The following is a 19,982-nucleotide window of genomic DNA, read 5'->3' as shown; positions in this document are numbered from 1 at the left end:
TCACTGATATTATGTTGATAGACCTAAATATGAAGCTTTATTACGACTGTCACATAAACTTAACATTAACCAAGAAAACTAAACATTGATTAATGAACTATGAAAATGAGATGAACTATGCCAGGCAGACATTTACAGCTAACAATGCTTCCATACAACAAATATAGTTGACCTATTGTTTATTGTTTAAGAAAAATAGACCAAAACACAAAAACTGAACACTGAGAAAGGAACCGTGAAAACCAGGTCAAGGTCAGATAAAACATGCAGGACTGTCATATAGATCATAAAATATTTCCATACACCAAATATAGTTGACCTATGACATGTAGTAGTAGATAAAAAAAAAGACAAAAACTCAAAAACTTAATTTTGACCTCTGATTACCATGAAAATGAGGCAAAGGCAGGTGACATCTGCACGCTAGACATGTACACCTTACAATCATTCGATACACAAATATAGTAAACCTATTGCATAAAGTATGAGAAAAACAGACCAAAACACAAAAAACTAAACCACTGAAAAATGACAAGAATGCACACGCTGAAATGTTCCACCTTCTTTACTAATCATTGATATTATGTTGATAGTCCTAAGTAAAAAGCTTTATTAAAAACTCACATAAACTTAAAATTAACCGAGATAACTAAACAAACACCAATGAACCATGAAAATGAGGTCAAGGTCAGATGAACCATGCCAGGCAGACATGTACAGCTAACAATGCTTCCATACAACAAATATAGTTGACCTATTACTTATAGATCCATGAAATGGGGTCGAGGTCAAGTGTAAACTGTCTGACGGGCATGAGGACCTTACAAGGTACGCACATACCAAATATAATTATCCAATTACTTATAATAAGAGAGAATTCAACATTACAAAAAATCTGAACTTTTTTTCCAAGTGGTCACTGAACCATGAAAATGAGGTCAAGGACATTTGACATGTGACTGACGGAAACTTCGTAACATGAGGCATCTATATACAAAGTACGAAGCATCCAGGTCGTCCATCTTTTTAAAATATAAAGCTTTTAAAAAATTACCTAACGCCGCCGCCGCCGGATCACTATCCCTATGTCGAGCTTTCTGCAACAAAAGTTGCAGGCTCGACATTACACTAAAAAATACAGCAGAAATGAAATGAAGAAAAGAATAACACTAAAAAATACAGAAGAAACGAAATGTAGAAAGAATAACACTAAAAAATACAGAAGAAAAAAATAACACTAAAAAAACCCAGAAGAAATGAAATGTAGAAAAGAGTAACACTAAAAAATACAGAAGAAATGAAATGTAGAAAAGAATAACACTAAAAAAAACCCAGAAGAAATGAAATGTAGAAAAGAGTAACACTAAAAAATACAGAAGAAATGAAATGTAGAAAAGAGTAACATTAAAAAATACGGAAGAAATGAAATGTAGAAAAGAATAACACTAAAAAATACAGAAGAAATAAAATGTAGAAAAGAGTAACACTAAAAAATACAGAAGAAATGAAATGTAGAAAAAAATAACACAAAACAACCCAGAAGAAATGAAATGTAGAAAAGAATAACACTAAAAAGTACAGAAGAAATGAAATGTGAAGAAAAGAGTCACACTAAAAAATACAGAAGAAATGAAATGTAAAAAAAAACCCACCTAAAAAACCAAGAAGAAATGAAATATAGAAAAGAATAACACTAAAAAATACAGAAGAAATGAAATGTAGAAAAGAATAACACTAATAAAATGTAGAAAAGAATAACACTAAAAAATACAGAAGAAATGAAATGTAGAAAAGAATAGCACTAAAAAATACAGAAGAAATGAAATGTGAAGAAAAGAGTCACACTAAAAAATACAGAAGAATTGAAATGTAGAAAAGAGTAACACTAAAAAATACAGAAGAAAGGAAATGTATCACCAAACAAAAATAACCGATTGAAAAATAAAAAAAAGTGATACATGAAGAGAACGAAGTAAAGGGTTGGATAACCAAAACTCATTTATTCTGAAAACTTAGCCGGAATCGGGTCATATGAATAATACAAAAATATCAAAATAATGAGATATGTGGTATGGTTGACAAAACACAGTCTCCGTCAGAGACCAATAAACGTAGGTGACAGCATTTATATTTCGCCATAAGGCCTTCAACAATGAGCAAAACCCATACCACAGTGTAAGCTAAAAAAAGTCACCGCATTAAAATTGCAAGACGAAAAATATAACGTGGTACATTGACATACAAGACATATTGGATGGAGAGTTGTCTCATTGGCACTCACACCACATCTTCCTATATCTATATATGCATGAGACATGATTTATGTTCAAATATCAAAAAGGAAAAACAATATGGTTGGCAGTAACAAACGAAAACCACTTAAGTTACTGGGTCTTTATTTAAGACAGGCACATAGAGAATATGGCTGGGTAAAACATGTTTACGGGCCTCCTATAAGATAATGGGAGAGTGACGTAACAGCACAACATAAAAACAAACGATTGAAATCATTAGAACCATACAAACCACTTACACCATACAAAAACACAAAATAAAGGTCAAAGAGTACTATCAGTTACTGGAATCTAGATCAAAACTATTTGAGACATGCACGAGTAAATAGCACGAAGGAAAAAATATTCAGACTTGCGATAGAATTACGAACATGTTAAATTTGAGATATACAAAATTGTATACTAGTATCAGGATGTCAAGTCTCAAGTCATTTGAGGAGAACGAAGCAAGACAGAGACAAATCAGAAAACCCTATAACAATGCTAGAACGAGACAACAAAATGCGCATCATTTGACATGCATGTTATAAAACTTATATAGAATAAATAAGAATGAATATGTTAGTGTATTGACATAGTAGATATTTAAGTACATTGATATAGTAGATATGTAAGTGCATTGACATAGTAGATATGTTTGTGTATTGACATAGTAGATATTTAAGTGCATTGATATAGTAGATATTTAAGTGCATTGATATAGTAGATATTTAAGTGCATTGACATAGTAGATATTTAAGTGCATTGACACAGTAGATATTTAAGTGCATTGACATAGTAGATTTTTAAGTGCATTGACATAATAGATATTTAAGTGCATTGATATAGTAGATATTTAAGTGCATTGATATAGTAGTGTTACGAATTTGCAGTTTAAGAAGATTATAAAAGTTCTACAGTTATAAAATTTCCGATATCTCTATTGGTTTCCCATATCATCCGTTTATCGTTGAAAACTGTATCTAAAATCATCCCTTTATCCTTGGTTGCTATCAGACACTTTACCTGTACAGTTGTTACTAGGGTGCTCTCTTCGAGGTCCGCGTTCGAAGTATAAATATTGGGTAGCTTTTCAGTTCAAATCGTCATTTGTACCGAAGACATCAGACAGTTAACATCGAATAGGTTGGAAAGAAAGTAGAGAATAGCAGGCAGACGGTTTAGTATAAGTAAAGTGAAGTGCTTGGAACCTGCGGAAAGAATATAGAAAGGGCTGAGACTGTTGGTTCGGTACAGATTGTCCAAACAGGGCTGGTGCTAAGGTTTTGCGTCTCACATCTGTCACTATTGCAGTGAGTGTTTGCTGACATACCATGCCTTAGTGCTGCCCTTTTGTTCAGACAGTTATAGACATGTTTATTAAATAAAGTTTTATACCTTTTAGATTTCAGCCGGTTTGATACATTAAGGTTTAGTCCCGTTTTTTTAAACATTTAGGTTTCAGACAATAGTTCCAAACCGTCTGACCCGTTTCAAACATTTAGGTTTCAGACAATAGTTCCAAACCGTCTGACCCGTTTCAAACATTTAGGTTCCAGACAGGTTCCAAACATTTAAGTTTCAGACAATAGTTCCAAACCGTCTGACCGGTTTCATACATTTAGGTTCCAGACCAGTTTTATACATTTAGGTTTCAAACCAGTTCTATACATTTAGGTTCCAGACTATATAGTTTCAAACAGTTGGTTTTAAACAGTATCGGACAGAAAGGGTTTTAAACAGTTTTTAATTCAACAAGTTCGGGTTAGGTTGATAGGTGTTGAAAATCGTTGTATGTAGTTAAGTATTTGTTTCATATTTGATAGGGATAGTGTAACTTTTTATTGACTTTAGAACTTTTGAATTGCTTTTCAAATCCAGGAAACTGGTACGAACCCGAGGATAAAAACATCTAAACGTCCCCGCCCGGTTACACGTTACAAATGGTGGCTTAGCGGTGGGATTTGTCGAGCATTTCTGTTTAGTATTTTGTGATTGTCTATGACTGTCCGTCCGTCGGATGGGGACGTTAAATCCGAGGTCCCGTGTTCAGGAAGTACCACGTCTTGTGCACGTTAAAGAACCCTTTACAACAACTCTTATTGAGGGGTCCATAAGTGGCCTGTTGTGAGGCAAAATTGTTTTAAACCAGTTTTTGGCAACACAACTTTTCTAGTGGTATTCAAAACAGAATATTTGAAATGGTTTTATCTGGTCAAAATTTAATCTAAGTTCAGTATTCAGTTGCTTTTACAAATATGAATAAAAGTATGATACTAGTATTTGGAAAATAGGAGCATAGCTAACAAAACAGAAAGAACATGCTAGTCGAACGAGGCTGACAGGAACCCCGGAACTGTGAGTAGGCTAAGGTACCCCTAGGTTTGACGCTTGTCGGCAGATTGTTGTAGGAACGCCATTAGTTGGTTATCATGGTATAACCCTCGGTGTACAAACAGTTGCTGGGAGAGGTATTCTGCGGAATGAGTGGATACATTGAGGTTTAAAGTAGAACCTTGGTATGGTGTCAGCTAGTGTTAACGAGAACAGTTTTGATTGTGTTTTGATTAAGTCAGTATAAAATTGTAAAACTCATGCGAGGACGCATGAAATCGGAGGCGTGGGTAGTGTTACGAATTTGCAGTTTAAGAAGATTATAAAAGTTCTACAGTTATAAAATTTCCGATATCTCTATTGGTTTCCCATATCATCCGTTTATCGTTGAAAACTGTATCTAAAATCATCCCTTTATCCTTGGTTGCTATCAGACACTTTACCTGTACAGTTGTTACTAGGGTGCTCTCTTCGAGGTCCGCGTTCGAAGTATAAATATTGGGTAGCTTTTCAGTTCAAATTGTTAGCCGACCGTGCAAGGGCTGTATAGCCAGTCAAGGTCGTTAAAAACTTCCATTTGTTGTTCAAATTGTCATTTGTACCGAAGACATCAGACAGTTAGCATCGAATAGGTTGGAAAGAAAGTAGAGAATAGCAGGCAGACGGTTTAGTATAAGTAAAGTGAAGTGCTTGGAACCTGCGGAAAGAATATAGAAAGGGCTGAGACTGTTGGTTCGGTACAGATTGTCCAAACAGGGCTGGTGCTAAGGTTTTGCGTCTCACATCTGTCACTATTGCAGTGAGTGTTTGCTGACATACCATGCCTTAGTGCTGCCCTTTTGTTCAGACAGTTATAGACATGTTTATTAAATAAAGTTTTATACCTTTTAGATTTCAGCCAGTTTGATACATTAAGGTTTAGTCCCGTTTTTTTAAACATTTAGGTTTCAGACAATAGTTCCAAACCGTCTGACCCGTTTCAAACATTTAGGTTTCAGACAATAGTTCCAAACCGTCTGACCCGTTTCAAACATTTAGGTTCCAGACAGGTTCCAAACATTTAAGTTTCAGACAATAGTTCCAAACCGTCTGACCGGTTTCATACATTTAGGTTCCAGACCAGTTTTATACATTTAGGTTTCAAACCAGTTCTATACATTTAGGTTCCAGACTATATAGTTTCAAACAGTTGGTTTTAAACAGTATCGGACAGAAAGGGTTTTAAACAGTTTTTAATTCAACAAGTTCGGGTTAGGTTGATAGGTGTTGAAAATCGTTGTATGTAGTTAAGTATTTGTTTCATATTTGATAGGGATAGTGTAACTTTTTATTGACTTTAGAACTTTTGAATTGCTTTTCAAATCCAGCAAACTGGTACGAACCCGAGGATAAAAACATCTAAACGTCCCCGCCCGGTTACACGTTACAGTAGATATTTAAGTGCATTGACATAGTAGATATTTAAGTGCATTGACACAGTAGATATTTAAGTGCATTGACATAGTAGATATTTAAGTGCATTGATATAGTAGATATTTAAGTGCATCGACATAGTAGATATGTAAGTGCATTGACAAAGCAGCTATGTAAGTGCATTGACATAGTAGATATTTAGGTGCATTGATATAGCAGACAAAGTGCATCAACATACAAGACCAAGTAAAATATTGACATCCCAGATCGGTGTTAATATATTGTTTTGCAAACATTACCATTCTATTTCAAACCATAGAGTACATTTACATTAAAGATTTTTGGTAAATGGACATATTAGACCTTGTAGCAAATTGACACTTAAGTACATTGACATCAAACCTAGAAGTACGTTGATTTACCGGACCTTGTAGAACACTTACCGCATCCCAGACCTTGTAGAACAACCTTGTGGTACATTGACATAGTCAACCTTGTGGTACATTGACATAACCGACCTTGGGGAATATTGACATACCAGACATTGTGGTACATTGACATACCAGACCTTGTGGTACATTGATATACCATACCTTGTGGAACATTCACATACCAGACCTTGTAGTACATTGACATACATATCTTGAGGTACATTGACGAACAAAACCTTGTGTTACATTGACATAGCAAACTTTGTGGTACATTGACATAGAATACATTGTGTTACATTGACATTACACCCATTGTGGAACATTGACATAGCCGACCTTGTGGTACATTGATATAGCAAACCTCATGGTACATTGACATACCAGACATCGTGGAACATTGACATAAGAAACCTTGTTGAACATTGACATACCAGACATTGGAGTATATTGACATACCAAACATTGTGGTACATTGAAATACCAGACCTTGTGGTACATTGACATACCAGACCTTGTGGTACATTGACATACCAGACCTTGTGGTACATTGACATACCATACCTTGTGGTACATTGGCATACCAAACATTGTGGTACATTGACATACAAGACCTTGTCGTTCATTGACATACCAGACCTTGTGGTACATTGACATACCATACCTTGTGGTACATTGACATACCAGACATTGGAGTACATTGACATACCAGACATTGTGGAATATTTACATGCAAAACCTTGTGGTACATTGACATACAAGACCTTGTGGTACATTGACATAGAATACACTGTGGTACATTGACATACCAGACCTTGTGGTACATTGACATACCAGACCTTGTGGAACATTGACATACCAAACCTTGTTGAACATTGACATACCAGACATTGGAGTACATTGACAAACCAGACATTGTGGAATATTGACATACAAAACCTTGTGATACATTGACATACCAGACCTTGTGGTACATTGACAAACCAGACCTTGTGGTACATTGACATACAAAACCTTGTGATACATTGGCATATCAGACATTGTGGTACATTGAAATACCAGACCTTGTGGTACATTGACATACCAGACCTTGTGGTACATTGACATACCAGACCTTGTGGTACATTGACATACCATACCTTGTGGTACATTGGCATACCAAACATTGTGGTACATTGACATACAAGACCTTGTCGTTCATTGACATACCAGACCTTGTGGTACATTGACATACCATACCTTGTGGTACATTGACATACCAGACATTGGAGTACATTGACATACCAGACATTGTGGAATATTTACATACAAAACCTTGTGGTACATTAACATACAAGACCTTGTGGTACATTGACATAGAATACATTGTGGTACATTGACATACCAGACCTTGTGGTACATTGACATACCAGACCTTGTGGTACATTGACATACTAAATCTTGTGATACATTGACATACCAGATCTTGTAGTAAATTGTTATCCAAACATTTAGGAAGAATAGCTCTCCAAATGCGACACAAGTAGTAAATTATTACCAAACATTACTTAGTAGGGCTGAATAAATGTTTAACTATTAAGAGTTTAGTGTACTTTTCCACATTCTACTATTTTTGATAGGGTTAAATTCGTTTCTGCTATAGCTTGTGCAGTCTATTTTCATTAGCATATTTAGATTTACTAGTAATACCAATTCACCTCCCAATTGACAGACTAATTTCTGTTGGTTTGGTTCCCTTTTGGAGCGAAAACCCCAAAACTCAATCCCAGTCTTCCCTGTGTTATATTGAACCTTGTGGTACAATGTCAGAGAGGTTCATACTAGAAAAGTGGTCGTTTTTTGCCCTTTATTCCTACATTGTTGCCCCATAAAACCCTACAATAAATCCCAACCTTCTACTTGTGGTATTTAATATTAAGATACAATTTCAGAGCAACTGAAATACTAATACACTAAGTTATTATCCTGAAAGTAGTAAAATGCTTGTTTTCAGCTCCCAATTCCAGAACAGTTAAGACCTTCATACCTAAAATCAATCCCAACCTTCCTTTTCTGGTATTGAACTTTCTTAAAAAAAGTTTTAAAGATCCATTCATTTAAAACTAAAGTTATTGTACGGAAACCAAAAATTTACAGATCTAACTGATGTTTAGACAAATTATATAATTATACAGAATGTATTTTTAGCCTTATATCACCATCACTGATGATGATCAAATGGATACATCTGTCGTAGAGTTTTCACTAGTTCAGACATACTCATGTATATATATAAATTAGCATAGTGATGAAATAAGACAGTGAAGGATATCAAAAAGCCATAAGGACAATAACAACAGTAAGACAAACCGGCTAAAACAGATACATAAACACCAAATGGCAGTCATAACAATGAATGAGAGAAAAAATAAGAATAGGTAAAGCTTAAGCAATACAACTGGAATTGAAGTACTCTGATTGACATTCTTATGATGAAGAACATGTGTCCATTGGACACAGGTGATGCCTCTGCTTGCAATTCATATAAAGTTATAAAGGGACATAACTGAAGAACGGTAAAAGCAATTTTACCCAAATTTGCATATGATCTGAGTTTTGTGGTAATAAGTATTGTGTATAAGTTTTATAACATTTTGTTGGGGCTAACTTGAGTTAGAGAACAGAAACTAAAAATTCTGCAATTTTTTCCATTGCAAAGGGGCATAACTCTTGAACCCATATAGTGTAGTCACCAAAATTCAAATTCTATCTGTTTTGTAGTAATTAGCTTGTATATAAGTTTTATAACATTTTGTTGTGGCAAACTAAAGTTAGAGAACAGAAACTATCTTTGGGATGTACAGGCTTACGTACAGATGGACAAGGGTAAAACTCAATGCCCCCTCCGCCACAGCGGGGGCATAAAAACAGCATACCTTGACTACGATGTCCACTGAATTCAGAGTGAGGCTTTATAATAAAACAATGTATAGTTTTAATAAAAGTATATATTTTGATATAACTGATATGTCTACTACACAACCATTGGGATAAAACAATTATAAAAATATAACGGTTACATTTGATTGCATTCAACAAAACCTCAGGATAAAAATTAAAAGGTCACATAGTGCATCATAATAGTACAACAATCTGGTTTATATTTAATTTAAATTCATCTATTTTAATAAAATCAACCTGGCAAAGTGTATTGAATTTACTGACCATTTAAGTGGAATAGCTACTTAGCAGTTGATAAAAAGCACCTTTGGCATAAAATAGCAAGTTACTGGTATATAAGAGGTCAAGTTGTGAACAATCAAGCAAGCTTCATCATAAAGGCAAAAGAAAATATTTTTATCATGTGTCTTATTTAATTTTTACTGGGACTGATTTTCTTTCTATTTTAAACATTTGTAATCAATTCATTAAATTTCATGTTGTTAAAAATGAGTTTCAAATGATGAAAAGGAAGAAATCTGTCATTCATTAGAAATGAATGGTCATGATGATAATACTGGTAAGAGATTCAACATTTTGTCAATTAAAACAACCCGTATATGCTACTATATTAATGTGGTGACATGATCAATACTGACTTCCATAATATTCAGAGCAATAAAACATTTACACTTAGTATAAGCACTCAATTTATATCTTTATCAGGCATCAATTAAAAAAAATATTTTAAGCGTCATGTGAAATAAAGCACTGTACATCAAAGCACCGAAACACTACAGAAAAAACTCAATTTAAATGAAGGCACTTGTAACAATACTTTAAGTAAAAATGCAGATTAAATACCTTTTCAAAACAGTATAAAAATCTAAATGAGTTAATCCGTTAAATATAATTCATACATTGCAAGCGTACAGAGATATTAACATTATTCAGGTTGTTTTTATATAAATATGTATCAAAAACGTTTTAATAAATATATATAAAGAGTACACAAGAGACATAAGAAAGCAAAATACACATGTATTAACAAGAAATATAAAGTAAGTATTTGCGTAGTCATAAGCAATTTTTAACACTATAGTTTGAGCACACAAAAGTTAAAATATAACAATATATAGAAGCAGTTAATGTTGATATTTCTTACTTTACAAAATAAAATCTTACAAGTGCATCTTGGGTATGTATTTCAATTAGACATTCACCCAATAACAAAACAATATTTTGTCTATAATGTATTATATATATGACACTTCCGTTTATATTGTATTCAACAAACTTTAAAAAAATAAGATGGCATTGTACATGGAAGCTGACAAGATAGAAAAACAAAAGTTGGAAGATATTTTTATGTTGCCTCCTTTAAAATGAAACGAAAATGAGATAAAGGAGAAAGTTATATTTGATTTATCTGCCTTATTTTATAAACAGAACTATTTGTCACTGAGGATGAATACACTTTTGATCTTTCTTTCTTTTAATTTCTTACAGACTTCAAAATCTGATTAAAAATATAAATATTTATAAATAAAATTATAAAACATGAACAGGATGAGATCAAACAATAGCTACACTTGACAAGACTAATGGAATGTATGATTAATACTGTGTAGTGATATATTATTGCAATATATGATATAATGATCCGAGACTATTGCATTTAAGTGAGTTGTTCATAATATATATTGCTCACATTTGAACTTAGAACTTCATTTTCTGCTTAATGATTCCTTTTAGGCAATACTTGAAAATTTTGTGGTAGGTTTTCTTTTCAGCAGTTGTCACAAATTTCAATCAACAATTGAAATTGATTTAATTAGGTGTGTTTTGAAGCCTCTCAACTTATTAAATCTTTTTAATCTAAATTAAACACTAACGAAATTTTCCAAAAATCTATTTAGATCTGTAATCAGAACAATAAATGATTTTTTTACCTATAGACCAACATAGAAATAAATATAAATATATATGTGAATATATGTGTATATCATCTCTCCCATTGATAATAATTTTTCACATATCTTAAATTAGTAACACTCCATATAATTGTGAGTAAAACGTGATATAGTTCAACAACATGGTACAGCATCAACAATATTCCTCCATACTTCTCAGTTCTATGATGTTATACAGAGCTTGCTGTACATCTTCATCCATGTGACCCTGAAACACACAAATTTATCAATATTAAAACAAAATCTTAGTTTTGAGAGAGTGAATGTTTTCACTGCATATCATTAAATGATAGAAAATGTACATTTATAATCTTCATTTTATAGCCAAAAATAACCCAGTTTAATACACAGTATAAGGGAAAATTAAACAAATCATTTTTATTTACCTATTACAAGAATTAAAACATCTTTAAGGTATTCCAAATCTCTAATCCAGACAAGAAATAGACTGACAATAGTAATTCCAATATACCCCCTAAATGTGACATTACTCCCTACTAAAGGAGAGATCTGAGAGGCAAATCATTTTTGTATGGCATGACCTATGCATAATTTCATACAGACAGAGTAGTTCCAATATACCTAATCCCACCTTTTCAGGAGGTAAAAATCCTCTCTACCTCATCAAAACAGACAAATTATTATTTTGCTTACCTGTACAGCACTGATGAGATGTGTTCTATATGTGTTGACGATATCCATGTGACGTCGGTCTGTTTCCTGTAAATAGAGTATGTGTGGTTAGACTCTGGATTATCTACTCAAGCTAGAAAGCTCTTCAAATCAATGTTAGGGATGTACAAATAAAGGGAACTCTTCTCTGTTTCAGTATCACTGATTTGTTAATGATGTCAAAACAATGGAAAGTCTACAATGTTTTAGTTACAAAACCAACATTTCATAACAATTAAATTCTAAGGTATAAAATTTCAAACTCTTATATGTCAATGTTGGGTATCTTAGAGTGTTACTGAAACAATGAACAGCTATTACTAATAAGTTTATGTTATTAAATCTATCAATATCTTCAGCTATTTCTTTAAATGATTTGCATGGAGTTAGTTGTAAATAAATAAATATGTTAAATATTGTTAGGCAAATGTAGAGAATAATATATAAAGCAATGCTTCAATAAAAAATAATAATGGACTTTACAAACAATCATAAGTCCCCCCTAACAACTCCCTCTTCTTGCCTGTTCATTGCCATGTTCCATTACCCCTGTCCACTTTCTCATATATATTACAGATTTTCTAATAGTTATATAGCTATAAGTTCATGTTAATAATAATTAAGGTATAGCTACAGAAAATAATCCTCAATGAAATAGAAATTATTATCACTATATAAGTACATTATATCATAAAATAGCATTAAAAGAGCAGACAATATGTACAAACTGCTATGTGTGAATTGTAGTGTTATCTACGTGTGCATCTACTTGTTGCTATGACAACATTGTGTACCTGTCTACCAAATGTGCTACAAGAGTTCTCACACAATAATATACCTGAGTTATATATCTTGTTAATTTTTGAAGTAAAATTTCCTTGAACACATGATGGGTAAACAATAATAAACACACAACTTTTTACACAAACAATTCACACATGTACAGTTTGTTGACTAGAAACCTACGGCAAGTTGTTGTTGAAGTCGACTGACTTGGACTTGTAAAGACTTGATCTGTTTTTCTTTATCGGTGTTAGCATCTGTATCATGCTTAACGCGTATTGAAGCTTCCTTTTTTAATTTTTCTAATGTTTTTCCTAATTCACCCCTATTCCTCTCTAACTTTTCTTCTAGAAGGGCATTGTTTTTGGATAATTCCTTAATTGTCATTTCGAGTTGATCTTTTTCGTATGATAACATTTCATTTTCTTGTTTTAATTCTTCAGTTTCTTCCTCGGCTAATGGATTTTGTTCTTTAACACTGGCAGTCTGAACTTCTAAGAATTCTGTTTCTAGTTTTTCTTTGTCAGCAAGTAGTTCTGAGTAATCTTGCTCTAACTGATTATAATCCTGTTGTAGACCCTCATGTTGTTGTGTCAGCTGATCAAACTCCTCCTGTGCTGTCTCGAAATCCACAGTCATTTGTTCATTGTCTGCTTGTAGCTGGTTACATTGCTCCTGCATGCTCTGAACCTCTTCAAGGACAATCTCATGATCATGTTTAAGTCGTTCATTTTCTGTCTGTAATTCTTGGCACTGATCTTTGAATTTGTCTCTCTCCTCCACGATTTTAGCCATTTCACTTGCCTTAGCTGGTACATTCAATGATCCAAGTTTACGTTCTAAATCATCCTTTTCACCCTGAACGATTTTGAATTTCTCCTGAATGTCTTCTAATTCTTGAACAAGTTTTTCCAAATCATCATGCATAGCATTACCTTCAGACAATAGAAACTCGTTCTCTTTAACAATTTCTTCCTTTTCCCTAGCCAACTTTTCCATTTCATTATATTGTTGGTCTTTCTCCGTTAACAACTGATCATACATATCCTGGAGATTGTCTCCTGCCTGCACTAACTTCTCATAAGTTGTCCGCAGAGTGTCTAAATCCTGTCGTAAATTATTATTTTGTTCTTTTAATTTATCATTGTCTGTCCGTAACTCATTAATTTCAGATTCGTCATTAGAACCTTTCGAATGAATGTCACTATCAGAAGCCACTGAGCTGTCTCCTGCCTGCTGTAAAATAAATGTAAAAAATTTCATCTTACAATGATATTCAAGTTATTGTTCAACAAATGGAAATTTCGTGTGGAAGTTGTTAATGTATAAATATAAAATTTATTTCTGAAGCCTGACAGCCAGCAAAGGGACGGATGAACAAACAGGAGCACCAACCAAAAAAACATATTGCCTTTAGGTGGGGCATAAAAATGCATTCCAGTCTTATTTTTATCATTATTGATTGACTATTCTTATTATAGATTCATATTAATAAACAATGCACATCAAATTGTTTTAAAATGATTTAAAGTCATATGATGATATATATTATTTTTTTAAATCCAATTCATTGACTTTTTAAAAAAGTAGATAAGCTGTTCCTATATAACCTGAAGTTAATCTGATTTCTACTTTTTGATGAATTAACAATCTATTTTTATTTTTTCATTTGCTATTAGAGTTCAAAATATCCAAGCTATATGTAAAACCATCTATTTACTTATTCATAATTTAAAAATAGTATCCAATCAGATTTGTCCTTTCATATACTTACAAGAGGTTTATCAGTTTCCTTCTGTATATCTCCATTGGGTACTTTACCCTTGACAGAACTATAAATAGTGTTAAATACGGTCTGTAATTCTTGGCCCTTCTCTGCTAACTGTTCTGACTGTGAACTATTGGTGATAATTAGCCTAACATCTGACACAAAGCTGTCCAAAGACAAGTATTTCCCACTGTTTAGATTGTCCTATAACAAATAAATATATATATATTATAAATTCTTAAAAAATAGAAAATATAATTATCCAACTATTATCTACAAACATTTCATTATTTGTTATACCAGATGATTAATAACCATTTTATTATGTATTTTATGTCTTTGCCAACTTGCTGACAATGTGTCATTGATAAATATACACATGAAAGAAACATCAGAAACTATATATCAGAATAAATGAAATATTCTCATTACATTTCTTGAATTATAACAATTGTTGAACACTTTGCATCAGTTAAGGATATTCACCTCTGAGGAGCCAAAAATTTCAAGAATTAAACTTTTTTCGTAGCCTGATTTATGGGTTTATAAGACTGTAACAAAATAATTGGTGAAGAAAAAATCATATGGTGGTGCATTTCTTTTTTTGATACGGCCCTTTGAAAATGTCCAATTTCGATGATTTTCCCAATTTTCAAAGATTTCCCCCTTTTTTTGGGCTATTTTATCGTGAAAAAAATCACAGTTCCACAATTACCTTATTGTCATACTTTCAAAAAAGATGAATTGGACCAATCTGAATCAGTTTTACTTAAAAAAACAATAGGTAGGTGTTAATATAAGAGAGTTTTATCATATTTTGACACTTTTTCTTGGTAAAATATACCATGCTGTCAATTTTGTAATTTTGTGATTTTTCTCAGTTTTAAGAACGAAATGCATATAATTTCAACTTTTTTGTTATAAATGATTGAAAAAATACATATCACATGTTTTGGAAATAATTCAAGAATGAGATTTCAACGAGACTGAAAAGTCAGAAGAATACATCCTTAAACAAAGGGAGATAAAAAAAAATCTTCTTTCTTTTTCATATAAAAATAAGATAACGTGATATGATTGTCCATGAGGCAACTCTCAATATTCATGTTTCTGTAAATTTTTCGTATTATTATTCTTCCAGCAGAAACAATTCACATGGTAACAGCTTTTTTTTATCTATTCAATTCAAATTATATAAATTTCAACTACAGCTATTCATACAATTGTTCAGTTTAGAAATCAATATTACTCTAGTGTAAAATGATTGAACTAGGCCAATTCACCTTAAATATACCGCAGCAATTTTTGTCTAAAAAATTCCTAAAATTTATAGTACATCAGTGGATTTAAATGAACTAACGTTGAACACTTTCAAGACCAGGCATTTTACATACATGAATAGTTTCTAGTATAAGATTATAATACCGAGTCAACTTTAAAAAAAAAATACTAGTTCTATACTATCATATAATTACCTGAACAACTTTCAGATCCAAATCTGCCTCATTGTCATGGTCACAGAATGGTTCTACTATATCCTGAAAAATATCAATTGCTTATAGCTAAACATATATAAATGTGATCTTGAAAAATATCAATTGCTTATAGCTAAACATATTTAAATGTGATCCTGAAAAGTATCAATTGCTTATAGCTAAACATATATAAATGTGATCCTGAAAAATATCAATTGCTTATAGCTAAACATATATAAATGTGATCGGAATAACTTGTAAAGAATTATCTATCTTTAAAATCATTATTTGAAATTTCTGCCATTGAAATACTGATCCTTCGTAACTTGTTATCACTGTCATAGTAATTATTCTTGAACCTAACATTTAAACTGTAATTCCACAAGGTATATGAATTGCAACTATACCTTATACTTTGGTGACATACCTTATACTTTGGTGACATACCTTATACTTTGGTGACATCAGTTCATCTAAGATGACAGAACAGGCTTTACATTCATCTGTAATATTGCTCATTTTATACAAAGCCTAAAAAATAAAACAATTTCTAGTTTTCACAGGCCATCACAACTTGAAAATGTGGAGTATATGAAATTTTACTATCTTATTTTTCTTCATCAAACACCATTTTGTTTGTTGGTTTTTTGGGTTTTTTTTTATTCATTAATTTTATGTGACTGGCTGGCAATGACCATTTTTCTGTTTAATCTCTTTTGAAATAGAAAATGCATTTAGCATGTTATTCTATACACCACTGGATATATTTAACATATTTCTGATGCAGTAAAGATTAACCATGTGTTAATGTAGATCATCTATGTAATAATAAAACGATATGATATGATTGACAAGGAGACAACTATTCACTGTTCAGTAGTAGTTTATACATTATGACAGTAGTATCTTCTAGGAATAATTTAGGTTCTGGTAAGTGAAAAACAACATCTTTAAAGATTCCAGTTTTATAAAAATATTTAATGAAAACCCTGGTACCAATTTTACATGACAGTGATGATAGAAACTAAATGATATAGGCGTAAACACCAATAGGGTAGCCTTCAACAATGAGCAAAATCCATACAGTAAAGTGAGCTATAAATGACAGAATGTAAAACATATTGATAGAGAAAACTAATGTGTTTGTTTTTAAATAAAATTGAGAATGGAAATGGGGAATGTGTCAAAGAGACAACAACCCGACCAAATAAAAAAACAACAGTAGAAGGTCACCAACAGGTCTTCAATGTAGCGAGAAATCCCCGCACCCGGAGGCGTCCTTCAGCTGGCCCCTCAACAAATATATACTAGTTCAGTGATAATGAACGCCATGCTAATTTCCAAATTGTACACAAGAAACTAAAATAAAAATAATACAAGACTAACAAAAGCATTTAAGAATTAATTAAGCACTACTAACTACTTGCTCCTGTAGATCATCTCTGTGTTTCTGTAACTGAGATAACTGCTGACTCATCACTTCCATTTTCTGAACCATTTCCTTGTCACCATAAGTTGTGTCTTTGCCATCGTTATCCTAAATAAAACAATGAAATAATAAGCAATGGTTACAGAAATATCATTTACCCTTGTTTCTGTATGATGTCAAAAAACATATGTAGATGGGGGAAAAAATAGTTCTTTTTATGTGACGAGTCTTCTTAATTAAATAATATTTAAAACATTTTTTCGTCCTTAATGAAAATGGTTTGAAGAAAATATTCTTTAATATGGAAAGCCATTGTTGCTTCTTTTAAATTGAAAAGTAAAAGCTTGCCTATGAAACTATTTATTGTTGTCAACTATCCTCAAGTCTTTAGATGGACATCGTCTTCAAATAAGGATGCTTACAGGCAGACTATTTCAATGGCAATTATACTTAAGGTAGGGAAAATTACAAATCAGTCTAATTTCTATTCATAGTTCTATCAACGAGTTAAAAAATGTACTGACAAACATTCTTAACTGCATTCATGCTTATATTCAATGAAAAAGACATGCTTATTGATTGAAGTCTTGATATATTCAACTGTCATTCAAAAATCAAATTAGTAAACAAACAATCGCACAATCAAATTTAAAGTACTAGAACATTATAATGTAAGTATATGATTCACAAACAAGGCAATATGAGCACATCTGGTATGTTTTTGGCATACAAGTCATAAACGATAGCATATTAATTTGTGAAGTCTACGTCAATTATGCATAAGATAATCTGTCGCAGTTTTTGTTAAAGGACAATCTGGAAATAAGACAAGACTACGATACAAAGTAATGACTTGTATTGTTTCAAGCCATAAAACAAAAGCATTACAGTTAATTGAAAGAATAACTCGACAATCCTACTGGAAACGTTAATATAAACATCTATAAACAAATATTTCTACAATGTTTATATTGACAGTTACCATGCACACAATTACAACAATTGACTATTGATCATGTGACTAACGGTCATGTGGAACCTTATTCCCAGTGCCAACGAAGTACTACACATATCTCTATTAAAACTCACCTACGATTAAACCATTAAAGCAAAATTAACTAAATAAAGACAAAAATGGCTAAAATCCCACAGATGAAAAAATGCAAATTAACAGAAAAACTAAAATTCCAAACTTTTTTTCAATTCATTTTACCCCATTTAAAAACTACATAAGCCAAAAAACAAAATTTATTTTACACTAACCTTACTATTCAGAAAATGTGTTTTGAATCAAAACATGGAATGAGTGAAAATTTTGTTGTTACATGCAATGTAAGACAAATTGCAACTAGATGTAAACATGCAAAATGCAAATAGTATGAAGATGTACTAAAAACCTTTCACATGATGGCTGTAAAAAGATTAATCCATTTATGTTAGTAAACCCTGCCATTTTAAGTTTCTGTAAAATTCATTATTCCGAATAAATAAGATGCAAACATTTATAGTTTTAGTTAAAAATAACTAAAAAGATGATTCAAACAAAAATTAGAATAACTTTGCATTCAAATTTACGGTTTGATATGAAACTGACATTTTATTTTCTGTTAATAGATGGTCATAATGACACATATCAAACTTATGCTAATGATGTCTTAATGATATGTGCAGGTTTTTTCTAATGAAATAATATCGACATAGTGTGACATGTAAAATAAGAAGAAAGAAGATCTAAAATCATTTAAAAGCAGTGAAAGACATAAAACTTTAGCAAACAAAGCTTAAAATATTGATATCAAACTGAAAACATTAAAATTTAGATGTTGTAGTTCGGTTTTATAAATGAAAACAATCATAATTTTTCTTCATGAATCTGTACTGTTTTCATTTAATTATTTCAAGTGTAAACTCCAATACCACAGACAGAGTTCCTATTGACTAGAATAACAATTTAATATACTGTTTGTGTTTATTAACAATTATCAACAGAAGCAAATACAAATCATATCTACTTGAATTGATTTATTGCACATTTCAAGAGTTTTAAAATAGTAGTTAAATTCTGTATAGGTCCTAAGTCTGACGATCTAAAATATCCAGCCAAAAATAAAATAAGATGCATACAAAATAGAAGAGCTGACACCTTTAAATGTCTTGAAAGGCTAAGAAGTTGAATTTTTAAAGGGCAATTAATTCTCAGAATGAGGCTCTGGCAATCTTTAACAGAATAAAAGCCTTAGATGGTAATTATTACTCGTTCTAAAAAATGTATTCCCCAAAATTGGAATGACAACTGAGTCCTAAAATTTAGGTCATAAAATATGGCATACATGTATGTAAGAGAGACATTTACTTCTCAAAACTAACAAACAAACAAATATTGATATGTAATGAGAAACAGACATGATCATGACAAAACTGACAAATATTACATGAAAATGAGGTCATGGCCACATAAAAATTTATGATTGAAAAGGTTCACTATGAAATACCTCCATACAAATTTGTTTATTCT

At 31.9% G+C, this 19,982-nt stretch overlaps 1 protein-coding gene across 3 annotated transcripts in view; it reads right to left on the bottom strand.

Annotated features, from left to right (window-relative positions):
- Window positions 1–9,417: 9,417 nt before the first annotated feature.
- Window positions 9,418–19,982, bottom strand: part of LOC134714943 (ankyrin repeat domain-containing protein 24-like) — a 38,105-nt gene continuing 27,540 nt past the window's right edge. For all 3 annotated transcript variants that reach the window (XM_063576669.1, XM_063576670.1, XM_063576668.1), the window contains 7 exons: window positions 17,459–17,575; window positions 16,486–16,569; window positions 16,039–16,101; window positions 14,570–14,767; window positions 12,979–14,031; window positions 11,995–12,060; window positions 9,418–11,548 (listed from right to left, as the gene is read on the bottom strand). In XM_063576669.1, coding sequence (XP_063432739.1) covers window positions 11,474–11,548; window positions 11,995–12,060; window positions 12,979–14,031; window positions 14,570–14,767; window positions 16,039–16,101; window positions 16,486–16,569; window positions 17,459–17,575 — 1,656 coding nt within the window. In that variant the 3' untranslated portion in view covers window positions 9,418–11,473. The remainder of the gene's footprint in view (window positions 11,549–11,994; window positions 12,061–12,978; window positions 14,032–14,569; window positions 14,768–16,038; window positions 16,102–16,485; window positions 16,570–17,458; window positions 17,576–19,982) is intronic.

This window comes from Mytilus trossulus, chromosome 4 (assembly GCF_036588685.1).
Source record: "Mytilus trossulus isolate FHL-02 chromosome 4, PNRI_Mtr1.1.1.hap1, whole genome shotgun sequence".
NCBI lineage: Eukaryota > Metazoa > Mollusca > Bivalvia > Mytilida > Mytilidae > Mytilus > Mytilus trossulus.
The sequence above is the reverse complement of the archived record's forward strand: the minus strand, read 5'-3'. Positions and strand labels throughout refer to the sequence as shown.